Source organism: Haliotis rufescens, unplaced genomic scaffold (genome assembly GCF_023055435.1).
Source record: "Haliotis rufescens isolate VD_foot unplaced genomic scaffold, xgHalRufe1.0.p SCAF_42, whole genome shotgun sequence".
In the NCBI taxonomy this organism is placed as follows: Eukaryota; Metazoa; Mollusca; class Gastropoda; order Lepetellida; family Haliotidae; genus Haliotis; species Haliotis rufescens.
Window position 1 is genome coordinate 2,890,694 of NW_025964135.1, and position 14,223 is coordinate 2,904,916.

General features: G+C 44.7%; 2 protein-coding genes across 2 annotated transcripts in view; one reads left to right on the forward strand and one right to left on the reverse strand.

The window, feature by feature from the left end:
- Positions 1-6,461, reverse strand: part of LOC124148180 (E3 ubiquitin-protein ligase MIB2-like) — a 24,683-nt gene extending 18,222 nt beyond the window's left edge. Inside the window, exons 1-4 of the mRNA XM_048382944.1 lie at positions 6,344-6,461; positions 2,310-2,515; positions 1,310-1,478; positions 43-149 (exon numbers count right to left, since the gene is read on the reverse strand). Coding sequence (XP_048238901.1) covers positions 43-149; positions 1,310-1,478; positions 2,310-2,511 — 478 coding nt within the window. The 5' untranslated portion in view covers positions 2,512-2,515; positions 6,344-6,461. The remainder of the gene's footprint in view (positions 1-42; positions 150-1,309; positions 1,479-2,309; positions 2,516-6,343) is intronic.
- LOC124148182 (E3 ubiquitin-protein ligase MIB2-like) overlaps positions 6,442-14,223 on the forward strand; it is a 27,887-nt gene continuing 20,105 nt past the window's right edge. The window contains exons 1-2 of the mRNA XM_046519153.2: positions 6,442-6,560; positions 11,159-11,372. Coding sequence (XP_046375109.2) covers positions 11,159-11,372 — 214 coding nt within the window. The 5' untranslated portion in view covers positions 6,442-6,560. The remainder of the gene's footprint in view (positions 6,561-11,158; positions 11,373-14,223) is intronic.

Consider the following 14,223-nt stretch of genomic DNA (forward strand, 5'->3'; position numbering starts at 1 on the left):
TAGATCAACGAGTCAACAGTAAGTGCAGAGTGATGTCCTCACCGTCTTGGTTGTCATATTTCCAGTCCTTGCCCCGCACCACCGTTGCCCCGGGGAAGATGCCCATGGCCCGGGCCTTCATGGCCTGGTTACGTTTGCCCACGGCTACTCTGTACAACACATAGGATGAGTGAGTGAGTGAGTTGGGTTTAACGCCGCTTTTAACAGTATTCCAGTTATATCGCGGCGTGTCAGCTTAATGTGGGAGGAAAGCCCGAAGTGATGCAGGTCTCAGACGTTAACCACTTCGGTTAAACCCATGAGCACGGGTATGGTGCTGACAAACCTAGAAACATAAGAGAGAGAGAGAGAGTGAGTATGTTTTTTTTGCCGCTTTCAGCAATATTCCAGCAATATGACGGCGGGGGACACCAGAAATGGGCTTCACACATTGTACCCATGTCGGGAATCGAACCCGGGTCTTCGGCGTGACGAGCGAACACTTTAACCAGTCGGCTACCCGACCGCCCCCACTGAATACTGAACAGTGTCACATTATTAGCGTTTAAAATAATTTAATTTTGACTATTATTTATCATTCTTTCTATATTTCCAATTACCAAGGACCATGTCTAAGCCTAATGCATCGCAATTCGTAGAGATCGTCTTTCAGTTGCACCAGGATCCGCTTACAGTGGGTTCGAAATCAATATTCTCCCTGATTGTAATGCATGGTTTGTAAGCACCAAACGAGTATATATCTTTGACCTGGGTCAGTCATATACTGTCTGGATTGAGGTATTAACCTGACACCCTGTGAGTTAACAGGAATATTGTTCAATATAAGCGACATAATCTTTCTATATTCATAATATAAATGTTCAATGCATGAGAATAACCGGTCTAGATTGTCCGCCAGAACAGATTCCATTTAGCGTTAAGGTAAAAAATATGTGGAAATTATATGAATTGACCACTGAAAATCAGTAATGACACCATCTCTGACAAATCAGACATCTGAGTCGATTGTACGATTCCGACTACATCATGAGCACGTGCTTATAAATCACTATCACATGATGATGCAAGAAGTTCGCGAAAAAGGCTAGCGTATCCTGCTCCTACGATGGCACCGGTCACAAACACATGCAAAGGCAAGTTACTTAAAATCTCAAAATTGGAGCTATATGTTTCCGGACCCCCTTTTCTTTAACGTTTCTTAACGTTTGAACCAATCCTGTCAATTTCATAATATATTGTCAACCATTCAAGAGCTAATAGCTGCCCATACCACGCCATAAACTCCACCATCAAGTTGTGATCTACTTACGCCTGCGCGCCTGCAGCGTCATAACGCAGAAACTGGTGAGTCAGGTCATGTTTGTCTGTGACGTAGCATACGGAACAAAGGTCGATGTCATCACACACAGAGCACTTCCAGCGGATGCCGACAATGCCATTTTCTGTGCAGGCGTCACATATCTTGGTGTGACGGACACCTGCAATAAACAATCAGCACGGCACCTGTGGTGAGTATTACATTGAGGCCTAGCTTCGCACAATACAGTTTTCTCTTTCACACGATGATATGTACGGTTACACTCTCAGCTAATGATCTATCATACAAATCGTTCGTAGAAACATTTGAGAATCCGAAAATGATTTCCACAATTTCCTTGGTACCTATCCTGATTAATGCACAAGTAAAATATCGTCCTCAAAAGTGAGTCTCGTTTATCCGTAAAGCACCGATCCCATTGACATCTTGACCAGTGAGTGAGTATGGTTTTACGCCGCTTTTAGCAATATTCCAGCAATATCACGGCGGGGGACACCAGAAATGGGCTTCACACATTGTACCCATGTCGGGAATCGAACCCGGGTCTTCGGCGTGACGATCGATCGCTTTAACCACTAGGCTACCTGACCGCCCCCGACGTCTTGACCAATTATTGTTACTCAGTGATGTATACTAGTATTGACATCTTGATTAATCATTGGTATTGTTTGTTTGTTTATTTGTTGGTTAACGATGCAATCAGAAATATTCCAGCTATATGACGGCGGTCTGCAAATAATCGAGTCTGGACTAGACAATCCAGTGACTGACATCATGAGCATCGATCCACGCAATTGTGATACGATGACATGCATCAATCAAGTCAGCGAGTCTGACCACCCGATCCAATTAGTCGCCTCCTACGACAAGCATAGTCGCCTTTTGCGGCAAGTATTTTGTAAGTGATGGTATCACTAACCGCCCGAAAAGCGGGATTTCCGGAATAGCGAGGTTCCGTTGTACTGAGGTACATGATAATTAAAAAGCTCACCAACAGTGGCGTTGTCAAAGATACGCAAGTCGTGTTTCCCGTTTTGGCCAATTCTACAGTTGAGCATTTTGCCGTTATCCCAGACCACCTGGGCAGCACTATTACTCCCATACTGCACCACGGTGCCCACGTGACCGTCTCCGCCATCTTCATCGCCGTACCGCCAGTCAGGGCCTCGGATTACTCGGATACCAGCTGCCATTGGTCTGTGATTAAAAACAGTCACCAACACAAATCAAGGATTAATAAAGGTTTTGCTTCAATGGTGTGTATGGGGAGGAGGGGGGGGGGGGGGGGGGGGGGATGAGGGGATGTGTGGTGGGGTGATGGAGTTGTTTGTGGTGGGGTGGTGGGGTGATGTGTGGTGGGGTGATGGAGTGATGTGTGGTTAGACAATATCGATGGAGTGATGTGTGGTGGGGTGATGGAGTGATGTGTGGTGGGGTGATGGAGTGATGTGTGGTTAGACGATATCGATGGAGTGATGTGTTGTGGGGTGATGGAGTTGTTTGTGGTGGGGTGATGGAGTGATGTGTGGTGGGGTGATGGAGTGATGTGTGGTGGGGTGATGGAGTGATGTGTGGTGAGGTGATGGAGTGATGTGTGGTGGGGTGATGGAGTGATGTGTGGTTAGACGATGGAGTGATGTGTGGTGGGGTGATGGGGTGATGTGTGGTGGGGTGATGGAGTTGTTTGTGGTGGAGTGGTGGGGTGATGTGTGGTGGGGTGATGGAGTCATGTGTGGTGATGCGATGGAGTGATGTGTGGTTGGGTGATGGGGTGATGTGTCATGTGGCGATGGTCAGAAGTTCGATATATAGAGAATCTCACCCGAGTGTCTTTTAAATGAAATATATCAACACGAGTTGATGAAACTGGAAAAAACTCCGAGGCTTGCCAGATGACAGATGAAACGTTAATTTTCCTTCAAACATCACGATTATTGGCGATTAAGATTGCACCGTGCATAAAAGTTAAAATATGTGAAATGTTTAACTTAAAATTAATAAATGTGAATATTGCATGAAATACAAACATCAACGTCTCAAGTGAGTGAGTTTGGTTTTACGCCGCTTTTAGCAATATTCCAGCAATAACACGCCGGGGGACACCAGAATGGGCTTCACACATTGTACCCATGTCGGGAATTGAACCCGGCTACCCGACCGCCGCTGATATCTGTAAGGGCGTTGAGGAGATGTATGATGTGTTATGTGTGGCAGAGGGGGGAGGCTGTTACTTGTGTAACAGTATTCAATAGTATTCAAATGTAATAGTATTCAAGTTATATCGCGGCGTGTCAACTGTGAGAGGACAGTCAGAAGTAATGTAGGTCTTAGACGTTTACCACTTCGGTGAAACCCACGAGCACGGGTAGGGGTATATCACTTGCATTTGTTTCAAACAAAATGTCGGCGCCCAGTGAAGGCGATCCGATCGATAATCAAGCTTTATATTGTAATATAACGAGCCTTACTTCGCGAAATGCATCAAATCACGTGAGCACCTAGATTAAAAACATGAAACGATTTCGAAAATATCTGTTGACGCTAAGTTGACGACACACATGCTTTGCATATCCTGCAGTCGACCGAAAATCAGCACGGCAGTTTACGAACCGGATGTTGATTTTGTAACGTGATTTTGATTGGTCTATGCAAAGACTCGTTAGTCCAGCCAACATATAACACCATAATTCGGCAAGGGTGGAAAGGAATACTAAGGGCACCATATTACAATAGCCCTTGGGTAATGGCGGGAGAACATGACGTAGACACGTATGTTCCATTAAGAGGTTAACAATGAACCATGTAAGTAAGAACCATATTTAGTTGTTTGTTTGTTTGTTGTTTTTGTTGTTTTCGTTTTTTTAGTTTAACGCCGCACTCACCAATATTCAAGCCATATGACGGCAGTCAGTACATAATCGATTCTGTACCAGACAATCCAGTGACTGACATCAAGAGCAGCGATCCGCGCAATTGGGATACGATGAAATCCATCAACCAAGTCAGTGAGCCTGACCACCCGATCCCGTCAGTTGTCTCTTGCGACAAGCATAGTCGCCTTTTACAGAAAGCATGGGTTGCTGAAGACCTATTCTACCCCGGATCTTCACGGGTCTCTACCATAGTAAATGAGCCCTGCACCGTAACATCAGTCGTTGTGACAACGTTTGAAACACAACCCTCACTACAATCAAACCATTGTGCTAACTCGTGTCACGTGGAGAAAGCAAACGTTATTATTCAGAGGAACTGCTATTACCCCTACTATATCATGGCAATAAAAGTCTAAAGTCTCTGTTGTTTGCTGATTTGTGTTTTTACATTTCAAAGGGACCCGAGAAGAGCCGGGTAGGGAATAGGTCTTCCAGCTAATTGACGGCGGTCTGTAAATTATCGAATCTGGACCAGACAGTTCAGTGGTTGCCATCATGAGCAGCGATCTACGCAATTGGAATAGGATGACATGCATCAACCAAGTCAGCAATCTGACCACCCGATCCCGTTAGTCGCCTCTTACGACAAGCATAGTCGCCTCTTCTGATCCGGATCTTGACGGTCTCTATCCCTAGTGTTATCGCTGAGCCACGTTTGTAGGTGCGCCACCAGATATGAATCACTAAAACATGCAAACAGCTGGGGATTGAAGTCATGAAACTGGATAAGCCATGCAGGGTACACGGCATGTACATGGTACACATTTCCCCATGTTTGTGCTTGACATCAACAACAAGCTTGAGTGAGACTCCAATACATATGACCTATATACAACAAAAAGGTACCTCAGACCCGTTCTGAGACTCGATACCCCGCATATGTTTGCTGTGATTGGTTTGAATACCTTATTAAAGTTTGTTCATAAAGTAAGTCTATAGTAGACCGCATACCGCTGTCTGTCCTTGAGGGCACTCGTCGCAATGAGATAGTGACTAACGTTACACTGGTGCGCGCAATGCAACACAAGCAGAATTCACTGAACGCTCTCAAGAGAGATCGGGGCCTATCAATATAGGCACTCATTGTGAACCTTTGAATTGTATTATTTCGTCAAAGAGACCTTGACATGGCGAGCAGCTGTAAGACGTCGAATCGCTGCATGTTGGCGGGAGGATATTGTGTTACACTGACATACACTGTAGAGCGTGCGGATCAACATGATTAATAAACACCCCAGTAAACACCGCGCTGTATGAGCGAGTAACCTCTAGAATCAGTTTGTGTTTGACAGTTACAGACGTGTCATTGTTGAATGAGCGAATATTGCTTCACGCGTCAGCAGTCTTGCAGCAGCGAAAGTATCACTGCTCAAATTGGACCGCTACAGAACTAAACTTTGTATTCCACAATTTCTCATATAATGCTAGGGCGAAATGTAACAATGCGCTTATACATCTAAGCAATATGAATAACATTTAAATAAAAATTCTTCTTCTTATTTAGCTGTGTCCAGCATGTGCCTTCATTTATCTGACGTAAAACTGCAACAAATGTGTGTGTGTGTGTGTGTGTGTGTGTGTGTGTGTGTGTGTGTGTGTGTGTGTGTGTGTGTGTGTGTCGGAGGAGGAGGGGTAAGGAATGGGGGGGGGGGGGGGGGGGGGGGGGGGGCGTATTCCGGACAAATGCCCACAATGTTGGACCTGATCTTATTGGTGGCGTGGGTAGTTGCCCTGTAGATTTAATATATACGTCATATAGCTGCAATTTTTGGGATTGTCTAAATCAACAATCGTTCTCTAATCCATATGTCAAGGGCATTAACATTATAGCTCTCCTCACATCTACACAGTCTAACGCTGTCGACCCTGTACGTGATTGCTGAATCAGAAATTAACATCAAGGACAAATCAACACCCTATATAACATAACTGGAATACAAAACAACTCTTCTGATGTGTTACACATATCACTAACAGTTCATCGCTACTGGACACTAGTAATCAATATGAACACATTTCTCAGTAACTCCAGAAAAACGCTCCAAAAATGACAAATTAAATTCTTTTAAGTTGAATAGTATTATGTACTTACCAATCGGGTATCAAAACAAATTTGTGTTTGAGCACTGCTGCAAGCAGCTATCATGGGGTGAACAGGGTTGTGTATGTATTTATATATCTGTGCTGGCAAAACGCCATGTCGAATCGCTAAAATTCTAGTTTCGATTTGACAAGGAAGTATATCACAAGACACAAGGTCAAGGTTCCGTAATTTACCTGTACTTCAAGACTTGAGACAGTGTTTTAAGGTATGTTTTATTGATCTTAATGTCGGTAAACAATTGTTTTGCTATAATGAATAGCTGATCTCTTAATCGTGTATCTGGCAATGCTCGATAATCACTCCTTGCACCAGGGTGTAGACTATATAAACATACCCAATTTCTTTCATATGTAAAGAGCGGTTCCAGCATTTGCAAAAGGGAGAGTCCAAATGTCAAACCCTCTCTCAGATAATATTGCTTCCTACAACATACTACATTTGGTTTTCAAAAGGGGGATCACCCCCTGGACCCCCCCCCCCCCCCCCTCCCCCCCCTCTAGATCCGACTATGTATGTCATTTCTCAGTCAACAAGGGACGAGTAGGATTACTCGTGGATTTTGAAAACTAAAACTATGTGTACTAGATGACGTCATCGCTTTGTTTACCGTATCTGATGAGATGCAACAGTGAATTCGATCATTGAGAACGTGTGAGCTCATTTAGTCTCCCAATGTCCTCGTTATAGCACACGCAGACTGGGAATTCCCACGGCTTGCTTTGTTACTATAAATAGGTACGACGTGGCACATCGCGTTCCTTTTCAAGGGAGAAGGCAAAAACCTCATTTCTTTAAGGGATGCGCGTTGGGTGGAGGTTGTGTTTTTTTGTGTTTTTTTGTTAACTTGTCTCCAAGATTTCCGTCCTACAAAGTCAGCTTTTCAGGGGATTTAAATTAAAGATATTAAATAGAAGTTTCCATTCGTCGCAGTGTTTACCTAATATGAACCACATCGCTCTCGGAGCCGTGAAGATCCGGGTTAGAATAGGTCTTCAGCAACCCATGCTTGCCGTAAGAGGTAACTATATTTGTCGTAAGAGACAACTAACGCGATCGGGTGGTCAGGCTCGCTGACTTGGTTGATGCATGTCATCGTATCCTAATTGCGTGGATCGATGCTCATGCTGTCTATCACTGGATTGTTTGGTCCGGACTCGATTATTTACAGACCGTCGTCATATAGCTGGAATATGTCTGAGTGCGGCGTTAAACAACAAACAAACAAATCGTACAACATAAAACCAAATGAAATACAAGAAAGGCCGAGCCATGTGAAAAAGCCTCCCTTGCGGGTGATGTGTTGGTGCTGCCCCTACATACCATGCTAAACATGTATGTGACGGTAAAGATATTTCTGTCAGAAGATGTCAACAGTTTGTATTAACCTACTTTCTAATTATATATAAGGGCACTGGTGGACCAGCCGTCTAAGGCGCTGCGATTCGCTGTGCAGAGTTGCGTCCCTTGGGAACGCCAGAAACCTACGATTGTGGGTTCGAATCCCGGTTCGCCCCGATTATGTTTCTAGGTTGTCAGAACCATACCCGTGCTCGTGGGTTTCACCGAAGTGGTAAACGTCTGAGACCTGCATCACTTGGGTTTTCCTCCCACATTAAGCTCACACGCCGCGATATAACTGAAATAGTGTTAAAAGCGGCGTTAAACCCAACTCACTCACTCACTACTCCTGTTATCAGTCGTGTACAAGCCATGGCATTAGTTATAACTATATCAACATGAACTGGAATTTGTGAGTTTTTACAGATATTGATCGGGCCTCATCAAACCCCTAACTATTCAGGTGATAGTTACACCCGAGGTAAACATTCCTCTGTTACCGGGTCAAATCAACGGTCATGCGTTAACGCAAGTCACAATGTAGATCTGTCTGGCACAATGCCAAAATATTGATCAATTTAACGATACTGCGTTTTACCTGGAGAACACCCTGACGGTATTTCCAGGTAAGGGCATAAAAGACTTGCATAGCAGAAACAGGCTTTACAAACTGTAGACGCGGGATATATATCACTCGATCCTTTGTGAGCCTCGCCCGGAGCTGCGTACCAACTGACTTGGATCAATTCCAAGTACTTGTTCCTTAGACGGAGCAGGTTCAGGTACCCCAAGGTTTGTGTCCTGAAATTAACACTACTGATCAGTGTTTAGCTGGGGTGGTCATCTTGACCCTATTCTTTTCTCACAAAGTGCATTGAGTGAGTGAGTGAGTTGGGTTTAACGCCGATTTTAACAGTATTCCAGTCATATCACGGCGTGTCAGCTTAATGTGGGAGGAAAGCCCGAAGTGATGCAGGTCTCAGACGTTTACCACTTCGGTGAAACCCACGAGCACGGGTATGGTGCTGACAAACCTAGAAAAATAATCGGGGCGAACCGGGATTCGAACCCACAATCATAGGTTTCTGGCGTGCCCAAGGGATGCAACTCTGCACAGCGAATCGCAGCGCCTTAGACGACTGGGCCACCCGTGTCCCCCAAAGTGCATTGAGATTGCGAGTACTGTGATGGTTGAAGCGTTCGCTAATAACGCCTCGGAAGCAGGTTCGATTCCCCATCGTGTTCCCAATCGAGGCTTCCTCACACACTGGTCGACTATGGCCAGAAACTGCGAGAAGGGTACATTTCCTACAGCGTGTATTAACTTCTTACGGAAGAAAATATGACAACTCGTTTTACTCCGTTAACTCGATATACGGACACAATGTCGACGGTGGTCTGATGTCGCCAGCTGCTGTTTAAAACGTCTGTGCCCCAGGGCGTGTCGTGCCCTAAAAGACGACTATGCTTGTCGTAAGAGGTGGTCAGGGTTGCTGTCTTGGTTGATCCATGTCATCGTATCCAAATTGCGTGGATCGATGGTCATGAAGTGAATCATTGGATCGTCTGGTCCAGACTCGATTACTTACAGACCGCCGTCATATAGTTGTAATATTGGTGAGTGCGGCGTTAAACAACAAAGAAAGAAAACAAAACAAAAGTAAGGAAGATGGAGAATATAGCATGGATAACATGTCTACCCCAGCCAGTCTTACACTGACTCCGAGCCGACCAGTCATTGTTTTATCGAGGCAGGGTAACATCAAGTACCATCGTTTTACGGCTTATGGTTCGGATCAAACCGCTGACCTTCCGCTCTCTGGGCAGACACTCTGTCCCCTATACCACGGAGGCGGTCAGTAAAAGTCGAATACGGTTGCTGATGTTTGATTTATGGTTTATTCTGATATGGCCACTAATGAGGTTTAATTTTGTTTGTTGTTTAACGCCGCAATATTCCAGCAATACGACGGTGGTCTGTCAATAATCGAGTCTGTCAATAAACATCATGAGCATCGATCTACGCAACAACCATGGATCCACCAAGTCAGCGAGCATGACCAGCCGATTCCGTTAGTCGCCTCTTACGACAAGCATGGGTTGCTAGTGACCTGTTTTACCCCGGATCTTCACGGGTCCCACTAAGGAGGTTTACACTCATTAACTCGTAATGATAAATCACTTATGAGGTTTATAGTGTATGTTGTTGTACACCACAGTCAACAATATTCAATCTGTATCACGACTCCTTATGAATAATTAAGCCAAGGCATTGTTAACCGGTGTTTGACGGCGATGATATGACGAGACACGCAATGAGCGAGATGACACATCGTAAAGCCCGTCGACATTAGTGAGCACTGAATACTTGGGACTCAGTCTTTCAAGAGGTGGTGGGGTAGCCTAGTGGTTAAAGCGTTCGCTCATCGCGCCGAAGATCCAGGTTCTATTCTCCACATGGGTACAATGTGTGAAGCCCATTTCTGTTGTCACCCGCCGCATTATTGCTGCAATAGTGCTAAAAGCACCATAAACCCCAACTCACTCACTCACTCACTCATTCGTTCAAAGAATCATCATCACACATGTAACGCTGTGGGCGAGGTTCATTCAAATTTCTATTCAGATGTATGTGGATGGTTGTAAAAATGCAGTAAATGTATTGACAAATCTGCTGAATCACATTGACATATATTTTTATACAGCAAAATAATTACACCGGCCAAATTCGAATTTATCTGTATGTATTTTTGGAAAAGAATTTCTTCTGAATAAAGGTGACTCATATATCGGCGATAAATCTACTCTGTTTATATTTTAACGGTCAATATAAAATACGCATTCCACATTCCTCCTTCCAGCTTGTCCAATGCTCCAGGGCCCCGTTCAACAAAGCGATCTTAGCGCTACGACTACCGTAAGCCTATGTTAAAGTATGGGAGTTACGATCGTCTTAGCGCTACGACTACCGTAAGCCTATGTTAAAGTATGGGAGTTACGATCGTCTTAGCGCTACGACTACCGTAAGCCTATGTTAAAGTATGGGAGTTACGATCGTCTTAGCGCTACGACTACCGTAAGCCTATGTTAAAGTATGGGAGTTACGATCGTCTTAGCGCTACGACTACCGTAAGCCTATGTTAAAGTATGGGAGTTACGATCGTCTTAGCGCTAAGATTGCTTTGTGGAACGAGGCCCTGTACCATGAACAAATATAAGTTGGAATTTGGAACGTCTTCGTGTCTTGTGACTGGGAATTATCGACCATCCGTTTGGACTGTATCACGACGAAATAGTGATGAAAAGTTATAAAGTCTAAGTTTGATTCGTGTTAACGTCATGAGTATGCTGTCAAGTAACACATTAAAACCTTCAATGGACAGTGACATGAAGTGAAACTGTGTTTCCATGTATTTGAATCATTATAGTGATCCATATCGTTCTTCTAAACTGTTTTTCTTTCAGATGCCGTATCCTTGTCCTGGCATCCGGGTCGTCAGAGGACCCGGATGGAGTGGCCAGGACCAAGATGGCGGCGATGGTCACGTGGGTACCGTCCTGGACGTGGACTCGACCAAGGGTCGTGTGACTGTCCTCTGGGACACCGGGAGGGAGTTTCAGTACGACGCGGGCGACAACGACAAGTTTGACTTGCTGGTGTTTGATTCAGGACCTACAGGTGACTCGCTTCAAATCCATCTTAATCTAAATTATTATTTATTAAATGATTCACATTTCACATATCAAAATACATCGATACACTTTCCCCCACCGAATGTTGTTTTTTTATCCAAAGACACCCGCTGGCCCACACCTACAGATATACAGAGCATTTGCTGCAAAACCGAGCTAAGAATCAATATAATTTGATATGCATATAAATTATAATATTCTACCATGAACAGGGAAATTACTCGATTCTGATTGGTCAGTCAGAGGCTATTAAATCATAATAAAACCCCTCTGATTGGTTTAACGGCCGCATCACCGCTGAATATAATATTCATGTAATAGTAGTTTTATAGTCATTGTCGGTAGGCATATTTAAATAATGATATCTACAATTACAGGTTACACAATGCAAAGTTGCGGTTACTACAATATTCAAAGGATGTGTGGCAATACATTTAGTGCAGAATACATGGCAGAAATCTACTAAGAGGATATATTTTAAATTTTGGGGCCAGCAGACAGCTTGGAATTTGGCGCTTTTCTATATACCACTGTGACGTCATATCTTTTGCGTCACAATGAGCGATATGACGCTTTGCAAAGCTTGCTTAGTTTTCTGAAGGGGTGCCCACCTGATGTTAGCTAACCAAGTTGCCGTGCTTATATGTCATATATTCGAGTGAAGTATTACAGTGTAAACACACTGCTTGAGATTATACAACGCATAATAATGTTTACAGGCTATTGTCGACGATTCCGTAATTCAGATCGACAACCCACTGAAAACACTGGACTCAACCCATGCCGCTTCACGCAATATATTTGCTAGCACCAATGAGTTCGCGTTCTATTTAGTCATGGTAGAATGGAGAAAAACATACCGTGCTTTCAATGTAGAGCTAGGTGACCTGTGGATTTAACCGCGCTAAATTAAATATTTGTTTATCTCGTAAAAAATAATATGCTTTTTAGTTTTATGTTTGGACTTGTTTGATCTCTCGTGAATCTTCTATGAATAAGAAACAATTGTATTTGAAACCGAACTTGTCAATCGAAAAACACACAGGACAATGACCTCACTCCACCAGGTTAACCTCAGTCGTACCATGACACTGACCTCACTCCAGCAGGTAAACCTCAGTCACACCATGGCAATGACGTCACTCCAGCAGGTTAACCTCAGTCGTACCAGGACAATGACCTCACTCCATCAGGTTAACCTCAGTCGTACCAGGACAATGACCTCACTCCATCGGGTTAACCTCAGTCGTACCAGGACAATGACCTCACTCCATCAGGTTAACCTCAGTCGTACCATGACACTGACCTCACTCCAGCAGGTAAACCTCAGTCACACCATGGCAATGACGTCACTCCAGCAGGTTAACCTCAGTCGTACCATGACACTGACCTCACTCCATCAGGTTAACCTCAGTCGTACAAGGACAATGACCTCACTCCATCAGGTTAACCTCAGTCGTACCAGGACAATGACCTCACTCCATCGGGTTAACCTCAGTCGTACCAGGACAATGACCTCACTCCATCAGGTTAACCTCAGTCGTACCATGACACTGACCTCACTCCAGCAGGTAAACCTCAGTCACACCATGGCAATGACGTCACTCCAGCAGGTTAACCTCAGTCGTACCATGACACTGACCTCACTCCATCAGGTTAACCTCAGTCGTACAAGGACAATGACCTCACTCCATCAGGTTAACCTCAGTCGTACCAGGACAATGACCTCACTCCATCGGGTTAACCTCAGTCGTACCAGGACAATGACCTCACTCCATCAGGTTAACCTCAGTCGTACAAGGACAATGACCTCACTCCATCAGGTTAACCTCAGTCGTACCAGGACAATGACCTCACTCCATCGGGTTAACCTCAGTCGTACCAGGACAATGACCTCACTCCATCAGGTTAACCTCAGTCGTACCAGGACAATGACCTCACTCCATCAGGTTAACCTCAGTCGTACCAGGACACTGATTTCACTCCAGAAGGTTAACCTAATTCGTACCAGGACACTGATTTCACTCCAGCAGGTTAACCTAATTCGGACCATGACACTGACCTCACTCCAGCAGGTTAACCTCAGTCGTACCATGGCAATGACCTCAGTTCAGTTTCTGAACCTCGGTCTTACCATGACAATGACCTCAGTCCAGCACGTTAGCCTCAGTCGTACCAGGACAATGACCTCACTCCAGCAGGTTAACCTCAGTCGTACCAGGACAATGACCTCACACAGTCAGGTTAACCTCAGTCGTACCAGGACAATGACCTCACTCCAGCAGGTTAATCTAATTCGGACCATGACACTGACCACACTCCAGCAGGTTAACCTCAGTCTTACCATGACAATGACCTCACTCCAGAAGGTTAACCACAGTCGTACCATGACACTGATCTCACTCAAGCAGGTTAACTGGTATCACATAAGGTGAGGTGAGGTGAGGTGAGGTGAGGTGAGGTGAGGTGAAATGGCCAAGATTATTGCACTTATATAGCGACGTGCATGCGCGTTTGAGTGTGTGTGTGTGTGTGTGTGTTTGTGCTCGTGCGTACGCGTGTGGCTGCTTGTATTAGTAGTCCACTGAGATACCATGCAGAAGTTGAACATTAATACCCCATTGAGACGCAGTATACTGACTCCGAGCCGACCAGTCCTTGTTTTAGCCCCTTAATGCCGAGCGCCAGACAGGGTAGTAGCACCATCTTTTAACGTCTTTTGGTATGACGCGACCGAGGTTCAAAACACCGACTTTCCACTCTCCGGGCGGACGCTCTACCACTAGATCACTGAGGGGGACTTGTCACACAAACATATTACACTAAAATCTCTGCAA